General features: G+C 38.0%; 4 protein-coding genes across 6 annotated transcripts; 2 read left to right on the top strand and 2 right to left on the bottom strand.

Moving 5' to 3' along the window:
* The first annotated feature begins 1,525 nt into the window (after positions 1-1,525).
* Positions 1,526-4,069, top strand: LOC137742284 (uncharacterized). The gene is made up of 6 exons (XM_068482109.1): positions 1,526-1,649; positions 1,777-1,816; positions 2,235-2,436; positions 2,622-2,700; positions 2,979-3,213; positions 3,556-4,069. Exons 1-6 carry the CDS (start codon positions 1,604-1,606, stop codon positions 3,803-3,805), a joined length of 852 nt encoding a protein of 283 aa, XP_068338210.1. The 5' UTR covers positions 1,526-1,603; the 3' UTR covers positions 3,806-4,069.
* A 338-nt stretch (positions 4,070-4,407) lies between these two features.
* Positions 4,408-6,619, bottom strand: LOC137742282 (uncharacterized). 2 transcript variants are annotated; one of them, XM_068482107.1, is made up of 3 exons: positions 6,344-6,619; positions 6,024-6,127; positions 4,408-5,014 (listed from the first exon to the last, which is right to left on the bottom strand). In XM_068482107.1, exons 1-3 carry the CDS (start codon positions 6,569-6,571, stop codon positions 4,468-4,470), a joined length of 879 nt encoding a protein of 292 aa, XP_068338208.1. In that variant the 5' UTR covers positions 6,572-6,619; the 3' UTR covers positions 4,408-4,467. The 2 variants fall into 2 exon arrangements, with proteins under 2 accessions (XP_068338208.1, XP_068338209.1); XM_068482108.1 differs by having other exon boundaries at positions 6,048-6,127.
* An 867-nt stretch (positions 6,620-7,486) lies between these two features.
* LOC137742139 (uncharacterized) lies at positions 7,487-13,393 on the top strand. Of its 2 annotated transcripts, XM_068481902.1 has the most exons (23): positions 7,487-7,628; positions 7,733-7,812; positions 7,913-7,999; positions 8,090-8,140; positions 8,248-8,365; positions 8,458-8,514; positions 8,932-8,996; positions 9,152-9,235; positions 9,433-9,483; positions 9,590-9,652; positions 9,743-9,789; positions 10,033-10,102; positions 10,196-10,258; positions 10,548-10,637; positions 10,724-10,762; positions 10,836-10,985; positions 11,067-11,144; positions 11,238-11,323; positions 11,708-11,756; positions 11,846-11,926; positions 12,094-12,187; positions 12,446-12,553; positions 12,979-13,388. In XM_068481902.1, the coding sequence occupies exons 1-22, from the start codon at positions 7,511-7,513 to the stop codon at positions 12,508-12,510; spliced, it is 1,686 nt and encodes a 561-aa protein (XP_068338003.1). In that variant the 5' UTR covers positions 7,487-7,510; the 3' UTR covers positions 12,511-12,553; positions 12,979-13,388. The 2 variants fall into 2 exon arrangements, with proteins under 2 accessions (XP_068338003.1, XP_068338004.1); XM_068481903.1 differs by lacking the exons at positions 9,433-9,483; positions 9,590-9,652 and having other exon boundaries at positions 12,979-13,393.
* Positions 13,394-13,464: 71 nt separating this feature from the next.
* On the bottom strand, positions 13,465-14,592 carry LOC137742141 (uncharacterized). The gene has a single exon (XM_068481904.1). The coding sequence runs from the start codon at positions 14,335-14,337 to the stop codon at positions 13,609-13,611; it is 729 nt and encodes a 242-aa protein (XP_068338005.1). The 5' UTR covers positions 14,338-14,592; the 3' UTR covers positions 13,465-13,608.
* Positions 14,593-15,779: the final 1,187 nt, after the last annotated feature.

Raw genomic sequence — 15,779 nt, 5'->3', positions numbered from 1 at the left:
ACTCCATTTTTTTTTTGGGTAAACGTGTCTATAGTTTCTTTAGTTATCTCCATCTATCAAAAAGGAAAGATTTTTCAATGTGACCGATATATGTGGTAATATACCACATGTTACTATACAAATGATTGAATATGTGTAATGAAAAGTTAATAACTTAAAAAATAAAATTTCCCACCACATATATAAAAACACATGATGTACCATCCGTTTTCTGGTCACAATGAAAATTTTCACATCAAAGAGGAGAGATTTTTGTAGGAAAATAATAACCACACGCCCTACGACGTGTGATCATCGTTTCTTTTTTCTTCTACTCCAGCCCTCTTGAGTTAATAAACATTAATATTTGCCTACACACTTTGTGTGTATGATAACATTTTTTTGGAAAATGGGAAGGAGTGGAGGGAGTGGGAGGTTTTTGTTTTTGGTTTTCTTTTTTTATTTAAATATTGGAGGTATTTATTGAAGATATTTTAACATCACCTGTAGGTGAGACTTCAATAAAAAACAGTAAAATTTAGACCTGTGAAATTACATTATTGTCCATCATTTTTTTTGTGGGATAAAAGGTAGTATTATTTTCACCATCTTTTAGTTGACAAAGAGAGTTTCATTAATTAATAGAAATAATTAAATAGATGAGTAGATAATTAGGTTTAGAAATTACAAAAATCACTTCCCTTTTAAAAGATCGCAACTAGCGCTTAGTGCTTGCTCATGGTCCGTGTCCAAAATAATATTGGTCTTCCAATTTATAAAGTCTTGTCTACCTTTAATAAAAAATTAAAAAACGAGTGATCGAGAAATGAAATGAAATGATTAGTTGAAAATTATAAGACCTAATATTTTATGTTAAATAACTATAGAGGAAGGACTTCTACTGTGAGGAAATGTTGTCGATAGTTAGACCTCTTAAAGGTTGTTCGACGGGTCAATTTGAGATGCTTTTGGTCTCGTTTGGCATGTATGATTGAATTAGAATAGACGATTCCTTATGAAAATGTATGTTGAGAAGAGAAATAAAAAATAAGAGATAGATTACTCATGAATGAAACTTATTCATTCTAATCATTTTTAAATTGGTAGGATTAGAAGAGATGTGTTTTCTTCGTATCTAATTCTCTCTTAATCTTTTAAAACTGAGTTATTTATTCTAATTTATTCCAACATACGAAACGAGCCTCATTAGTAGATGCCCTCCCTAAATCAGAATGCTTGTGTATTTTTATGCAAGAAATACTTTTAGAAAGCACTTGAAGATCGCTTTTAACTGCTGCCAATCGCTATCAGAAGATTTTTTATTGTATAAAAATATTTTTAATTATTTTAAACGATATGATAGTATTTAATAGTCCGAAAACACTTTCAAACATACAAAAAGTAATTAAATTTTGATTTTAATTTTCTATGGGCAAAACTTAAGAACGTATTGTGGGCTTAGATTCTCTGTGGCAATATCGTTCGGAGATTGAGAATGGGCTACTGACCTAGGTCTCAAATAAGAAAGCCCAAGTTTAAGGAACTGGTCACCCGTTTAGCCTTTAGCGCGGCTGCTGGCGGTGGACGACACCACTGTTGGCTGCGGAGTGCGGAGGGAGTGGGAATGTTGAGGTTGAAGCCAAATCGCATCGGAGCCTTCACTACCACTGGTAAAAAGGCTTCTCCCTCTTTCTCTCTCCCTCTCCCTCTCTCTCACTCAGCCATTAGCTATTACTTTGGCTTCAAAACTCGATAGAATAGATTATGATTTCTAAACATTCATTTCATACTTTACAGGTGAAGAGCTCTTCGTTTCATTCGCAGCAAAGCTTCTTCGGTAATTACTTCCGAATCTGACCTCAGTTTTCTAAATATATTTATCTATTTTGAATGAATCCTTATCAAGGCGTGGCGTTGCATTATTTGATGCATACTTTCTGAATGACAAATCTGTAAATAAACATAATATGGGGATGGCAAAACTTTAATGATTGTATGGTTGACATGGTTTCTAATTTCTGTTTAAGCAATGTATGTAGTTCTACTTCCTCAGAATTGTCAGGTTCAAGGGGAGTATGTTTCTACAAAAGTCCTCACTTGTTATACATTGAAATTTTCACTTTTGACGTTTTCACTTCTGTCAAGTGTCAACCACAACGATGAATTGAATTCCACTGCCCTTTCTACTTGAATCATAGCTTGTCAGTTTCTGTTTGAAGCTTCTGAAATATATTAACTTATTGTTTCGATGGAAGATGTCATGCCACCATAGATTTTTCTTTCAACCCATTATCTGCGAGGAATAGGGCTTTATCTTGCATAACAACGTTCCCCCGGTCTTTTCATTCTTCAACTTCTGAAGATGACACCTTCTCCGAATTGGGCTCCCCAGTGCCTAAAGCTCCAACTCATGCTCGGAAGTTGAAGTTGATGACGGAGAAGCCTGAGCCTTATTTGGTATGTTCATAAAGCCCCAACCTCGTACATTCATTACTCTGTCTTGTTGCGTGTGTATGCATTTGGCTTCGGTTTTGTTACTCAGAACGCATGTGCACTGTAGAGATATTACCTCTGCTTGCGGTTTCATGAATATTGCTGAAATGAAACATGCCATGTTTTCTTACAAATTCCATTTCAAGCAGAAAACTAATCGTACAAAAAGACCTTCCCGAATGCCTTCAGAAAGCCGCATCAGATTGAAAGATAATTCCTCAAAACTGGGTAACTTTGTCCAACCATTTCTTTCTACATTGACAGCTGCAACAATAACAACAATATTTATTTATGCATTGAAAAAAATATGACCTTCCCATCTGTTACTATTGTAGTGAGAACATATCTGCAATCAACCTTCCCTATTAAAAGAGGCCCTGCCCACTTTTACGAATATGTCATATACCTTGTCGTTTACCCTTGAACTGTTGAATAACCCCCATAGTCCCTTTCCATTTTCCATGGTTTCTGGATAATTATTTAATGCCCATGCTTCAAAAGAGCAGGTTCGGATTGGGAGGCTGTTGTACAGAGTTTTGGTCGTTCAATTGATCCACCGGAGGAGGAAGAGGAAGTTACCATTAGAATTACCAATATCAATTCGGAGACAACGGACTCTGCGGTGCACTCAATGTGCACGTCTTGTGGTAGCTTAGAGGGGCTTGTGAGGACAAAAGAAGATGCAGTTGACGCCTTGTTTAGCGTGAAAAACAAGGCAGGCATAAAACGCATAATCAAAAAGTAAGAAAATACTTACATTTCTTTTCTTGATTGCGTTTGCATTGTACCTTCATCAATAGCATTGCATTTCTATTTTTTAATCTGGAAACTACTGGACACATACAGATAGGACGAGTGTCTGTCATACTCTTTTCTCCTTGGATTTTTTGTATGTATAATATCATATATTTTTGGTTGTGTGTATTCGGATGGAATAGTGAAGAGTGCATTACAGTGATTGTTGAAGTCTAGATGCTCCATTAGATAGAATTTTTACCTTATTAATTGTTTTGAGATATTGATTTTGTTTTAATGAATAGTTTCCCATGCTTAGTTCTGGTATTTTGTGGCTATGGATGTCAGATTGAATGAGACGATGGTGAACGGTCACAAGTGGTCAGCTGATTTACATGGAAGAGACTCCTCCGCTGAAGTGAGGAGCAAGCAAAGCAATGCGAACCATGATTTGAGATTGGAGATAAGCCGTCAACTGGCGGACGTAAGAAGGGAAGTCACAAGGAAGACAGTGTGCATACAAGACTTGGAGTGTCTGCATAACGCCTTGTTGCACATTGAGGGGGAGGCTCATCCTCACACCACCCACACCCACTAGTATTCACAACGACCGAGTTGGCAAATTATGCCCCCGCCCCTGGCCCCCTACCATACATAGTTTTAGTAAATGCATTACATATTAGCAGAATTACGAATAGATGCCGAATTTGTTTGGTTTATGATTAACAGGACTGACCGGCCACACTTTCTTGACGTTGCTGACCCAAAACTAGATGGCTGCATGTACTTGTGACCGAGGCAATATTTTGTACGGACAGAAGGGTTATTGATAAATCAATTATCATATTATTATCTTTAATCATCCATTGCCATTCAATCATTGCTCTAGTTCGCTTACAAGTGGGGGCGAAATGAGAATCGTAATCTTAATAGACCAGCTTAACAATGGCAAATGATTAATTTACTTTACAATAATCTCACGACCGTTAGATAAGCGGTCCCTAGCACAAAGGAAACAAAGGAAACAAATAAACCTTTCACCTTCTTCCACATAACAGCAGGGTAACCGATTCTCCGCCTGTTTAAAATTCTTCGACAATGGCCATTTTCCCAGAAAAGAACCCCCGACAGTTGGCAAGAAAATATGTGACTTCATGATGCCCCCTCTGTTTATTTAAAACAAGGGGAAAGCCTAAGTGCTCATCTTGCACTCCAGATTCTGCATATCAAGTATGTATCTAACATCACTGAAGCAAGCACTTAATCTGCAGAATCAATCCCTTTCACATCCATATCCAACATCCTGCATGATTTCTCTCGTTTAAAATCAGGCTCTGTGATACCCATAGAAGAACACCCTGCAATCGGATATTCCCTCTCATCAACTAAAGACTTCATGTAGGAACATGGCTGCTCTTCAGCTTCAATATTGGATACAGGCTCTTGCCCTGAACCAAACTCCAACTCATACGACGGAGGGCCAGCAGGTTGTGTTCTCATTTGCACAGACCGCAAGAGTGCAGCCCTCCTTAAGTCAGCTGAGTGACAAATATCACTAGGTGATGACGGGAATCGCCCCTCTGAATCAGAGCCTAGCTGACGAGGCTGGGAGCCGTTGAAATTAGTGACAGTGCAGCCATGTGAAGTGCTCGGACAGGTGGGAGGAAATTTTTGGTACCTATAGGGAGAGACGGGACTAGAGGGAACACTATCAGGTTGGGAGGAGCAAGTATTTATGGGGTTCTCACAAAATCGAGGGTCATCTGAGTCCTCTGACATTGGTGAATATTGTAAGGACATCTCATCCCTGGAAGCAAAAAGTTGTGAAAATATAATGAAAAATCAGATCTGCATAATAAAGGAAACACAATTTTCTCTTTATCAGGAAGAATCAAGATGGAGAAAGCATGCACATGATTATTAAGAGAACTCCTGTTTAATGTAATGTGGAAAACAATGACTTGAAGGTTCCCTGGGAAGGGGAACAACCGAGGCCCGATCAAACAAAGAGAAAAAAATTGACTTGAAGGAAAGGAGATAAAATTTGGTGAAGGCATACTAATGCCTTACATATGGATAAACAATACAAATACAATTCAAGTTGTTAACTTATGTGGAAAATCAACAATTACCACAATAAGCAAATCTATATTGGATGACTGAAGACAAAAATGAAAATTTTAAGCAGCCACATGAAGTACCAAACTCACCTTTTGGTTTACCACTTAAGCAAAGGCCCAAAGGAAGACGGTTAAAAGTACGATTACACTCTTGCAAAAGGAAGCTTATATGAGTGCATCACGATCACATCCACTCGAAACTATACAGTCTATACCATCAGATGGCCTATTCTGTTTGAGTTGTATGATATCACCAACAAACCAAATTCGGGGAAAAAACAAGAAGAACAGAATAGGAAATAAGTCAAAGAAAATACAAAACATTGAGTGCCATAACCCAAGAAACCCTGAACACGAACCTGCAGTCGTAAGATGTTTTACAGGCCTCGTGTGGTCTATCGGATTGGATTAGATTGGAATAACTCATAAATGCAAGGTATGTTTACCCAAAAAAGAGGCTGAACTAATATAGAAAGATGCAATAGCACCTACGACCTGTGAAACTAGGCAACTTAAAACATACAAAGTCTAAATGTGAAGCACAAGGTTATCATAACAATGAGTGAATGACGGAGAAGAATGGCAGTTAGTTATGTATGCGGAAGGAGTATTTCATTTGAGAAGGTTCCAAAAGCATATGTCGATGTTATGGAAAGTGATTGACAAGTTCGATATGAGTGTGTGAGAAGAAGTAACCTTGGATAAAACATGGTATCAGACCTTGCTGGAGATTCCATGAGATTGTCAGGGAGAGGGAGTGGGTCTCCAACAGTGAGTCCATTCAAACTAGATGCCATAATCTGCACTAGTGCAGTGCACAGCAAACAAGTGAGTAATGAGAATGAAGGACTAATTTCACTTGAAACACTAACAAAATAAGGCCTCGTGAATGAATTCAATTGTGATGGAAATGAATGAGAATTCAGAGGCAGTAAATTTTCATTCTTGAAAGGAAAAGGTAGATTCTTTAGTTCGATTCCATTAAATAAAGTAAAGAAATGAAAAGAAAAGGAAACCTCGCTGAGATAACGCTTGTGAGAGTGGAAATTGTCGAGGTAAACCGCATCTTCAGGATCTCTGCTCCGCTTCCCAGATGGAGATGGTGAAGAAGACGATGAAGTTGATGCAGCCGATGCATTTGTAGATGATGAAGATTCTATCTCTGGGCCACCACCACCACCACCACCACTACCTACTGCTCCTCCGCCTCTACCCCCGCCCGATGAGCTCGACTCCGGACGCATTTGACAGCCTGCTCTCGCTCTTTTCACGGAATTTTTACTTTATTTATTATTTCCATTCATGTTTCACCAATTTCCTAAGGGAAGGGCGATTACTGGGCTACATAACTTAAGGGAAAAAACCCAATTGAAGATCCACTGGGCCATTCCCCCAAGCCCAATAATCACAAAATTGAATTCCTTTCATATGGGAATGGGAGTTAATGGTGTAAAGTAGATACGATTGATGAAGTTCATGTAGCGGGCGGAAAATAAAGATAACTCAAGGCCTTGTCTTGTTAACCCGCAAGATAATGATATATGAATGGTTAAAGAAAGTTGATTCGTCAGTTGAATTTGAAATGTGACGCTATGTATTGAAATTGCGTGGCAAAATGCTCGTTGCGATTATATTTATAGATTAAATGAGATAAAATGAAATCTAAATGGTGTTACAACAGAGTGAAAGTGAAATAAAAAATGTTGAGATGGATGTCGGAGCAAGAAAAAGAAACGCACTTACTAAATACTATGGAAGTGGGATGGAAGCCGGAGGAATTGGGATTATTCCTCCCACACTCAGCAGCAACTAGCAAGCGCTGATATTAACTTTAAATCAACAACAAACATGAGGACGGTCCTTAATTAGGACAAGGGAATAAAATGAACAGCCTTGTTATATATATTTAACCGATGGAAAGACAAAAGAATATGAACCAATCCTACATATTCGCATAAAAGAGAAACTTGTTTAGATGTCAGGATACAACTCTGAGCATCCCATCTCCATCATATGATATGATAGCAGGTATGATTATGATATAAAAAGGCAGGCACTGGCACTGCCCCCGCCCGCTCCACTCTTCCTTAGCGTTTCCCGCTCAGACATAGACACAAACATTTGGCCTGGAAAATACAAGTGAGAGGGAGGGAAGGGAGGGAAGGGAGGAGAGTGTGCTCCTGATGAAGTACGTGTTGGTTACAGGCGGGGTGGTCAGTGGGCTGGGCAAAGGCGTCACCGCCAGCAGCATCGGCGTCGTCCTCAAAGCCTGCGGCCTTCGCGTCACCTCCATCAAAATCGGTTCCTTCTCTTTATTCCTTCCTTCCTTTTTGCTTTTACTACTTAATCATCTCTTCTCTTCAATCTGATTTGATTTGATTTGCTCTACCCATCTGCTGCTGCAGATCCATACTTGAACACAGATGCCGGCACCATGTCTCCCTTTGAGCACGGTGAGGTTTTTGTTCTTGACGACGGCGGAGAGGTAACCATTGACCTTGCTAATTTCTTCAATACGTATCAAATCCGCGTTATCTTTACTCTTCATGCTGCTGGGTTTGTTTAATCTCTAATCGTAATTGTAGGTTGATTTGGACCTGGGCAACTATGAACGCTTCCTAGATGTAACTCTTACTAGGGATAACAACATTACCACTGGCAAGATATATCAGGTGCTTCTAATAACAAGGGGTGTTTGTCTGTCTTCCATTTCATCACTTTTATTTTGACATTTTTTATTTTTATTGTTTTGTTCCGTGTAGTCTGTTCTTGAGAAGGAGCGCAGAGGTGATTACCTTGGCAAGACTGTTCAGGTGATGATACAAAATCACAATGTTCATAAATCGTACCTTTTCTTTTTTGCTTCAATTGCATTGAACGCTGATGACTGCCTTTCTTTCGTGATTTTGAGTCGATTTAGGTGGTTCCACACATAACTGATGCCATTAAGACATGGATCGAATCCGTTTCAGTCATTCCTGTGGATGGAAAAGAGGGCCCTGCAGATGTTTGCGTGATAGAGTTGGGAGGGACTGTGGGTAAGCAATAGTCAATACATAGATGCAATACATGCTTCATTATTCTTTCTCTGTGTTTATGTACAAAGACAATAATTCTTCTTTCTTCTTAGGTGACATTGAATCAATGCCATTCATTGAGGCTCTGCGCCAATTGTCCTTTTCAGTTGGTAAGGTTGTGGTTTATTCTGTTCTTTTGAGGAATTTTTTTTTATACTGCTTATGAGATAATTTCTCCACCCATATGTTGGCTTCCAATTGTTTATCATGTTTCTATGCTGTGTGATCAATATATATCTTCCAATGACTGCTCTAGGAATACGCGGTACGTACGGTTTAGGTATTGTTTAGATTTATGGTCTGATATGTTATGAGCAGCTTTGCAATAATAAAATTGATAATATTATTGGGACTCTATGTGGTGCTTTTTTGTATTTTTGTTGGCCGGGGTATAGATGCGATGAAACAATGCTTATCCAGATTTAAAAGTAACTAACGATTTCCCTTTGGAGTTGATGTGCAATTTCATCTGGAATTACATTGATGTTAAATGATCATTGCTGTTGTTGATTTAATTCTTTTGTCAGGGCAAGAGAACTTCTGTCTTATTCATGTGAGCCTGATACCAGTGCTGGGTGTTGTTGGAGAGCAAGTAAGATCCCTCTACTTAATTATTGAGTGTTACGTTTCTTCATTAATTCCTCATACAAGCTTGTAAGTTTAGAATCAAAATGGATTATATTTTACAAAGAATTTGCTTAATTTTGTATGTTTCTTACTTTCTTTTTGTGTTTGTAATTAATGCAGAAAACAAAGCCTACGCAACATAGTGTGCGGGAACTAAGAGCATTAGGCTTGACTCCTCATCTATTAGCATGTCGCTCTGCAGAGGTACCTCATTTCACCTATCTATTAACCTTATAAGCTTTTCTTTAGTTTCCATTTAAGACTTGCTTGGACACCTACATTGGTGCAGTGAGATCACCCGACTCCCCTTGTGCTTTACTCTACCATTATTTTGCCAAGGTTAATTTTTGTGCAGATATAATACATATTTTTTTTTTTTTTTTTGTGTGACTGCATTGCAGCCTTTGTTGGAAAATACTAAGCAGAAACTTTCACAATTTTGTCATGTTACAGTAAGTTGTTGCTGAATAAATTCTATGTGGCCTTTTTTCTAAATTTCTTTAATCAAACTTCATTTTCTGATTACAAATTTTAAATTTCATTTACGCTTTTTTACAGGCTGGTAATATTCTTAATATCCATGATGTACCAAACATTTGGCATGTTCCTCTCTTACTTAGGGTGGGTTCAATAACAATTATCTGTCTCCTTGGTGGCTTCATACTTTATTTCAAAATTTTATCTAAACTATTGTTCTAAATCGTTGTTCAGAATCAAAACGCTCATCATTCAATTCTTCAACAACTAAATCTACTAAGGTATGTTCTCACCATTACTTCACATATAAGGCTTCAACTTTTGTGCTCGATTGTTGATCAGCATCAGCTTATTTAAATTCTTCTTGTGTAATGATGCCAAGGCAATCTCTTTATAGAATACTGTCCGACTTGGATTCTTTTAGTTGATATATGTGCTCTCTCGGAATGCTGCCTAAATTTAGGAAGGCAAACAGCATGAAGTTTGGCTATGTTAAGTTACCAGTGTTTAATTTTCTGTTTCAGCATTGCCAGGCCTCCTGATTTAAGAGATTGGACCAAGATGGCAGAGACTTATGATAACCTCACCAATTCCGTTAGTATTATTAAATAATAGTGCCATGCTCAATTTTCAAACATTCTCTCTTTTGGTTTTTTCATTCACCACATGAGAATTTTATATTTGCAGGTGAGGATTGCCATGGTGGGGAAGTATGTGGGCCTTGCAGATTCTTACTTGTCCGTAGTAAAGGTGCAGTGGTAGCTTCTATTCTATTATTAGGAAGGGTCATAGGATGGTGTATCTCTACTAAGATTGTGGAATTCATTAGCAATTTTTCATGAAAAAATTTAGCTATTGCATGTTGTAGTGCAAATATGAGTGTATGGCTCCTTTTGCAATGCATGCTTATTAGATTATATATGTTAATAATTCACTGCCTATTCATGTATTTTACCATAAATGCTTGCTGATATATAATTCTGAACAATATGGCAATCTGGACCCCAAAATATAATATTTTGCTAAATTTGTCTCGCAGGCCCTTCTGCATGCTTGTGTTGCTTGTTCTTTAAAGCCATCAATTGACTGGATTGCTGCTTCTGACCTTGAAGATGATAGTGCCAAACTGGTATTGAACCATTACACTCCTCTTTTTGCAGAATTTGGTTTTAAGTCTATTATTTTGTCTTTTCTTAAGATTTGTTTTTCATACAGATACCAGAAGCACATGCTGCTGCATGGGGGACCCTAAAGGTATTCTTTAAGCTAAATTATCGTCCCCTAGCCTGTTGTACAGTTTATGTTGTGATCTATTCTATATTTGCAGAATGCAGCATGTGTCTTGGTTCCTGGTGGATTTGGAGATCGTGGTGTGAGAGGTATGATATTAGCTGCAAAGTATGCCAGAGAGAACAATGTTCCTTATCTTGGGATTTGTTTGGGCATGCAGATTTCAGTGATTGAATTTGCGAGATCTGTAAGCAACGTTTGCTTAACTAACAGGTTTTATTCTTTATTTAAGATCATATATCATCCCTACTTTAATTACTTGTTTTAGGTTTTGGGTTTAGAAAGGGCAGACAGCACAGAGTTTGATGCACAGACACCAAATCCTGTTGTAATTTTTATGCCTGAGGTACAAATTTATGGTGATGTTTACCTCTTTAATTTTAAAATAAGTATGGCTTCAACCTTCGCCCCGTGACAGTTAATTTTTTTATGTGTAAAGGGATCAAGAACACACATGGGAAGCACAATGAGACTGGGATCCAGAAGAACACTTTTCCAAGCTCCTGATTGCACTACTTCAAAGCTGTATGTGCAATATCTATAACTGTGTTCAATTTAGAAATCATAGAATAGCCGGCTAGTTACTGCAAAATGAAGTTATAACTTCAGGTACCTCTGCTGCATTTATACTGTAAAATCAATGCATGTGCCATGTGTTCCAACTTCCAAGTCTGTCGGTCTGAAAAGGACACATGGCACAAGCTATAGAACTTTATTGCATTTATACTGTAAAATTTTGAACTTTCTTGGTCAACGTACTATTTTGCATGCGGCCTTTGATGACCTCTCCGCTATGTGTTGTGTCTGCAGTTGCTTTTGTCAAAACTAATCCCACAAGACCACTTTAAAGTTCTCCATGTTTAAGAGTATAGGTTACATGCCTGATGTGTTATTGCTATCAATTGCTAGGTACCATAACTCAGAGTATGTGGATGAACGCCACAGGCACAGATATGAGGTTTGTTGTAAATTTATTTAGGTGAAAAACATGATGTTTCAGAAGCATGTTTTACGTAGTGTACATGGTCTTATTTCATCATGATGCAGGTGAACCCAGATGTTATTGGAGTTCTTGAAGAAGCTGGCCTGAAATTTGTAGGGAAGGATGACAGTGGGAGACGAATGGAGGTGGGTTTTCTGCTGAGTTTGATGCTTTGTTGAACTTGAGCATTGTCAGAATTTACTTGGTTATTATTGCAAAAATTCCTTTCTTATCATTTACTGAATAGTATTTGACTTTGAAGATTTATTTTTTACAAGATTTGTGTTTGTTCTGGTATTTTTCTCTTCTGCAGATTTTAGAGCTTCCAAGTCATCCATTCTATGTAGGAGTGCAATTTCATCCAGAATTTAAATCACGGCCTGGGAGGCCCTCTCCTCTATTTTTAGGTACTTTGACACACAAGTGAACCATAGATGTCATAGACTTACATTTACTGTTCTTACTTGGCAACATGTGAACACTATGGCATCCATCATGGAATTACCATGTAGCGCAGATCTATATTACTCAAAGTGGAGAGATTATTGGACATGTTTGTGTCGGAATAGACTTGTCTATTACAATTCTCATTTTTATTCGGTCGATTTCTACCCAGTCCTTGGATCTCTGTACTTGAGTTGACACATGTGACATTGCAACTGTAGGTCTTATCTTGGCAGCAACAGGACAGTTGGAAACCTATCTTGACCAGAATCAAAATTCTAGTTGACAGCATTGGATCTCTCTCAATGGTTCCAGATCATTAGTTCAAGGTAGGTTTGTAATTTGAATGTGAGAGGTCCCATAGAAGAAGAATTGGACTTGCGTTGTAGCTGTTTGTGCATTGTTCCCCCTGGCTCTTCTGAATGTGGGTGAGAAAGGGGGATGGGAATGGGTTGGATCATCTCAAGACTCACGACATTCTGTGCTCCGTATGCATAAATAGGTGCATCTTAGGGGTCAGTTAAGTGATTATGTTGAACAGTGTCTGTCCGGTTTGGGATTGGGTTGGATTACAGTATGACCGAGGGAAGGGGTTTCTATTTCATCTGGTAAGAGATAGATATGTTTCTGTTCATCCATACAAAATGGTAGACAGTATTCACTTGATAGTTATGAAAATGGGCATGGATGCGTATTGATGGTTCCTAGTGTAGTAAAAAACTAATGCATTGTCCATTTTTTGTTACAATGGCAGATAAACGTATGGAAGTTTATGAAAGTAGATCCTGATTGTGGAACAAGTATGTCGATGCAGTTGGACAATTTATCAGGTTGCTGATCGATCAGTTGAAAGCAGATACAAGTTCTAGGTCATTAGAAGGATTCATTGATTAGATTGTTCAATCATTTAGGGGAATTTGAATGATATTGTTGTTTGGCGATATTAATTACTTGTTGGCATTCAAGAGTTACCATATTCGGAATGAATATACTTACGAAACTTTTTCGAATGTTGTCCTCATCATTTATTAGCACTTAAAAATGTAGACATTTTTGAAATTCAGTTGTAAGCTGCTGCTTGTATGTGTGAGATGATTGTTGTTACATACAATGTAATGGGAAGCCTAAGCCTACAGTATCTACAAAATATGCCGCAATGCTATGCCTCTTCTTTTACAAAATAAATACAATGTAGTTCAGTACAGTAAAAGTAGACTAGAGGAGCGGAATTGAACCCAAAATCAAAAGAATGCCGCAATGCGATGGCTGTCCTGCGAGTTACTGTTTTGGTTGTCTGTCTGTCTTGTCCCTGGATCTGGAATTGCGGAATTCTGGAGGAATTGTCGAGTGTGGATGGACAATGTGAATGATATATGTGATTAATTTAACATGTGTGGTTCTGAGTGTGGTGTCGGTATGAAATCTGTCTTTGGAGCTTCATTTGCTGGTAGAACTTAGCTATGAACTCATCTGCCTTCATGTCAACCGATTCCTCTAACTCCTCGTAAATATTGTTTTTATAAGCTGTAGCAGGAGAAAGAGTAACCCTTTCTTCCTCATCATCCTGAATAATATCTCGGCCATCATCCTTCTCATCACATTTGATAAGAAAGCTCTGTCTTGCAGTACTAGCATCGTCTTCATCATCATCGTCATAGTAGCAGTAGCAGCAATCGTTTGATTGATATCCGTGGTTATTGATGATCATGTCGACTTGATCATCATCAAAATAATCAAGTGCTAATGGTGCGTTTAGGCAAGGGATGTTGTTGATGAAGCACATGAAGGAGGAGCGGGAACAGCTGGTTTTGGTTTTGAGGGTGGGGAAAATTGGGGTCTTGTCGAACGACAGCTGCCGCTCGAAGTAATACTGCTGCCGCTCCTGCTGCTTCTGCTGCTGCATGTGCATAAGCATGTGGACGAAGCTACTCTTGAGCAACTTGGGGACGACGCGTAGTTCCATCATGAGGCGTCGCCTGAAAACACCGCCCTTTCTTGCCCAAAGCAATGCCAGACGCAGCAGCTTCCACGCTCTATGTGTTGGTCTTGGTCGACCGACGTCATCATCATTACCATTTGATGATTTCTTCTTCGACATCTTCATCAATGTCATCGTCGTCTTCAGCTCACTCTTGAGCAATTGATTAGCTGGTGGAAGCAGAGTAGAGGTGCTACTAACGTAGGTAGATTCAAAATGTGGCCTGGTAGTGGTAGTGGTAGACCAGAAAGAGAGAAAGTGACAAATTGATCACAAAAAATTGGCTAATAAATTACAGTTTGATGAGAGCGAGCTGAAAATTTTCTATGATACGGTGAGTGGTGAGTGGTGTTGCCTTGGAAGGCTAGTATATATATATATGGGAACTCACAGGAGGAGGTAGCCATTTATACAATACATGATTAGTAATATATATTATATAAATAAATAGATATATTAGAGGAATCTTTGTATTTTACGCGGTGGTTGCTAATTATGCGTGTGATCTGCTTATAGGAGATTAGTGTGGAAGGTGGGAACTCGATTGTTGCTGGGGACACGGTTGTTGTACGCGGGAGGAAGCAAGCTCGAACCTCCCCTTCCGCTTCATTCATCGGTTCCCAATTTTCAAATACAATATTACTTTAGCTCTCTTCTATGACCACGTTGTATTATAAACGTTATAACTTGAGTTGTTCATTTTTTTTAGAGATAATTTTTAGATGACGATAAAGAGAAAATAAATGATTTAGATTATGATATCTCGTAAAGTAAAATGATATAACCTCATCATGTATAGAGAAAGTTAAGAAGATTGACTTCTAACATGTAAGAAGTCAAACTGTGTCTAAATATTTATATAACCCGTCGTTCCTTTCCCTACACTACTTTTTTTGTTTTGTTTCTTGCTATACTACTATTTTGTTATTGTTAATCCGTACGCCACCAAATACGGTAAATTAATATCTACACCATGTACATAAACTTGTAAGAAATTATGCACCCAGTTTGACCCTTAATGCGTTATAACTTGCAAGTCAACAATATTATTAACTAATGCTTATGATAGGCAAGAAACTTCTACTTTTCAACAAAACTATTAAGTTAGATCTGAGGGACTACATATATATATATATATATATATTTGTTCTAGCTGTTGCCATATATAACTCATATTTAAATGATGGTTTTCGACGAAATATATATGTAATTGATGATATTAAGCGACTCGCGGGGCAGCCATTTGAATTTTGAATAGGTCAATGCCAATTATTTGAGCGACAAATACAAAAAGTTATAAACTATCACAATCAACGCAGCTTTTGATTAGTTGGATTTTGCTGGATCTTTCCTGACATGACCACCGTTTCCTTGTTTGTTTCCTTAGAAGAGGATCATCTCCAGATTTATTTTATGGGGATCTTAGTTATTCATCGTGTATCGTGTGGTTATAAATTATTTAATTTTTTTTATTTAAAATTAAACACAAATAATGCACAATAAAAATTAATATTATTCCTCCAAGAATCAACCAAGAGAACCCAGTGGCCTCCCAATGAAGCTGACTCTGTCATCTG

Source organism: Pyrus communis, chromosome 8, assembly GCF_963583255.1.
Source record: "Pyrus communis chromosome 8, drPyrComm1.1, whole genome shotgun sequence".
Taxonomy (NCBI): Eukaryota; Viridiplantae; Streptophyta; class Magnoliopsida; order Rosales; family Rosaceae; genus Pyrus; species Pyrus communis.
This window is presented reverse-complemented; position numbering and strand designations above follow the sequence as displayed.

What these genes read in the sequence shown, in the direction of transcription:
- LOC137742139 (XM_068481902.1), top strand. Translation starts at nt 7,511, where the DNA reads ATGAAGTACGTGTTGGTTACAGGCGGGGTGGTCAGTGGGCTGGGCAAA. An exon ending in CGTCACCTCCATCAAAATCG is followed by an intron (nt 7,629 to 7,732) that starts GTTCCTTCTCTT and finishes CTGCTGCTGCAG; the next exon opens with ATCCATACTTGAACACAGAT. An exon ending in CCAATTGTCCTTTTCAGTTG is followed by an intron (nt 8,515 to 8,931) that starts GTAAGGTTGTGG and finishes TTCTTTTGTCAG; the next exon opens with GGCAAGAGAACTTCTGTCTT.
- LOC137742141 (XM_068481904.1), bottom strand. Translation starts at nt 14,337, where the DNA reads ATGACATTGATGAAGATGTCGAAGAAGAAATCATCAAATGGTAATGAT.
- LOC137742284 (XM_068482109.1), top strand. Translation starts at nt 1,604, where the DNA reads ATGTTGAGGTTGAAGCCAAATCGCATCGGAGCCTTCACTACCACTG. An exon ending in CGGAGCCTTCACTACCACTG is followed by an intron (nt 1,650 to 1,776) that starts GTAAAAAGGCTT and finishes CATACTTTACAG; the next exon opens with GTGAAGAGCTCTTCGTTTCA. An exon ending in AGATAATTCCTCAAAACTGG is followed by an intron (nt 2,701 to 2,978) that starts GTAACTTTGTCC and finishes TCAAAAGAGCAG; the next exon opens with GTTCGGATTGGGAGGCTGTT.
- LOC137742282 (XM_068482107.1), bottom strand. Translation starts at nt 6,571, where the DNA reads ATGCGTCCGGAGTCGAGCTCATCGGGCGGGGGTAGAGGCGGAGGAGCA. An exon ending in ACAAGCGTTATCTCAGCGAG is followed by an intron (nt 6,128 to 6,343) that starts GTTTCCTTTTCT and finishes GCACTAGTGCAG; the next exon opens with ATTATGGCATCTAGTTTGAA. An exon ending in GATACCATGTTTTATCCAAG is followed by an intron (nt 5,015 to 6,023) that starts GTTACTTCTTCT and finishes TTTTGCTTCCAG; the next exon opens with GGATGAGATGTCCTTACAAT.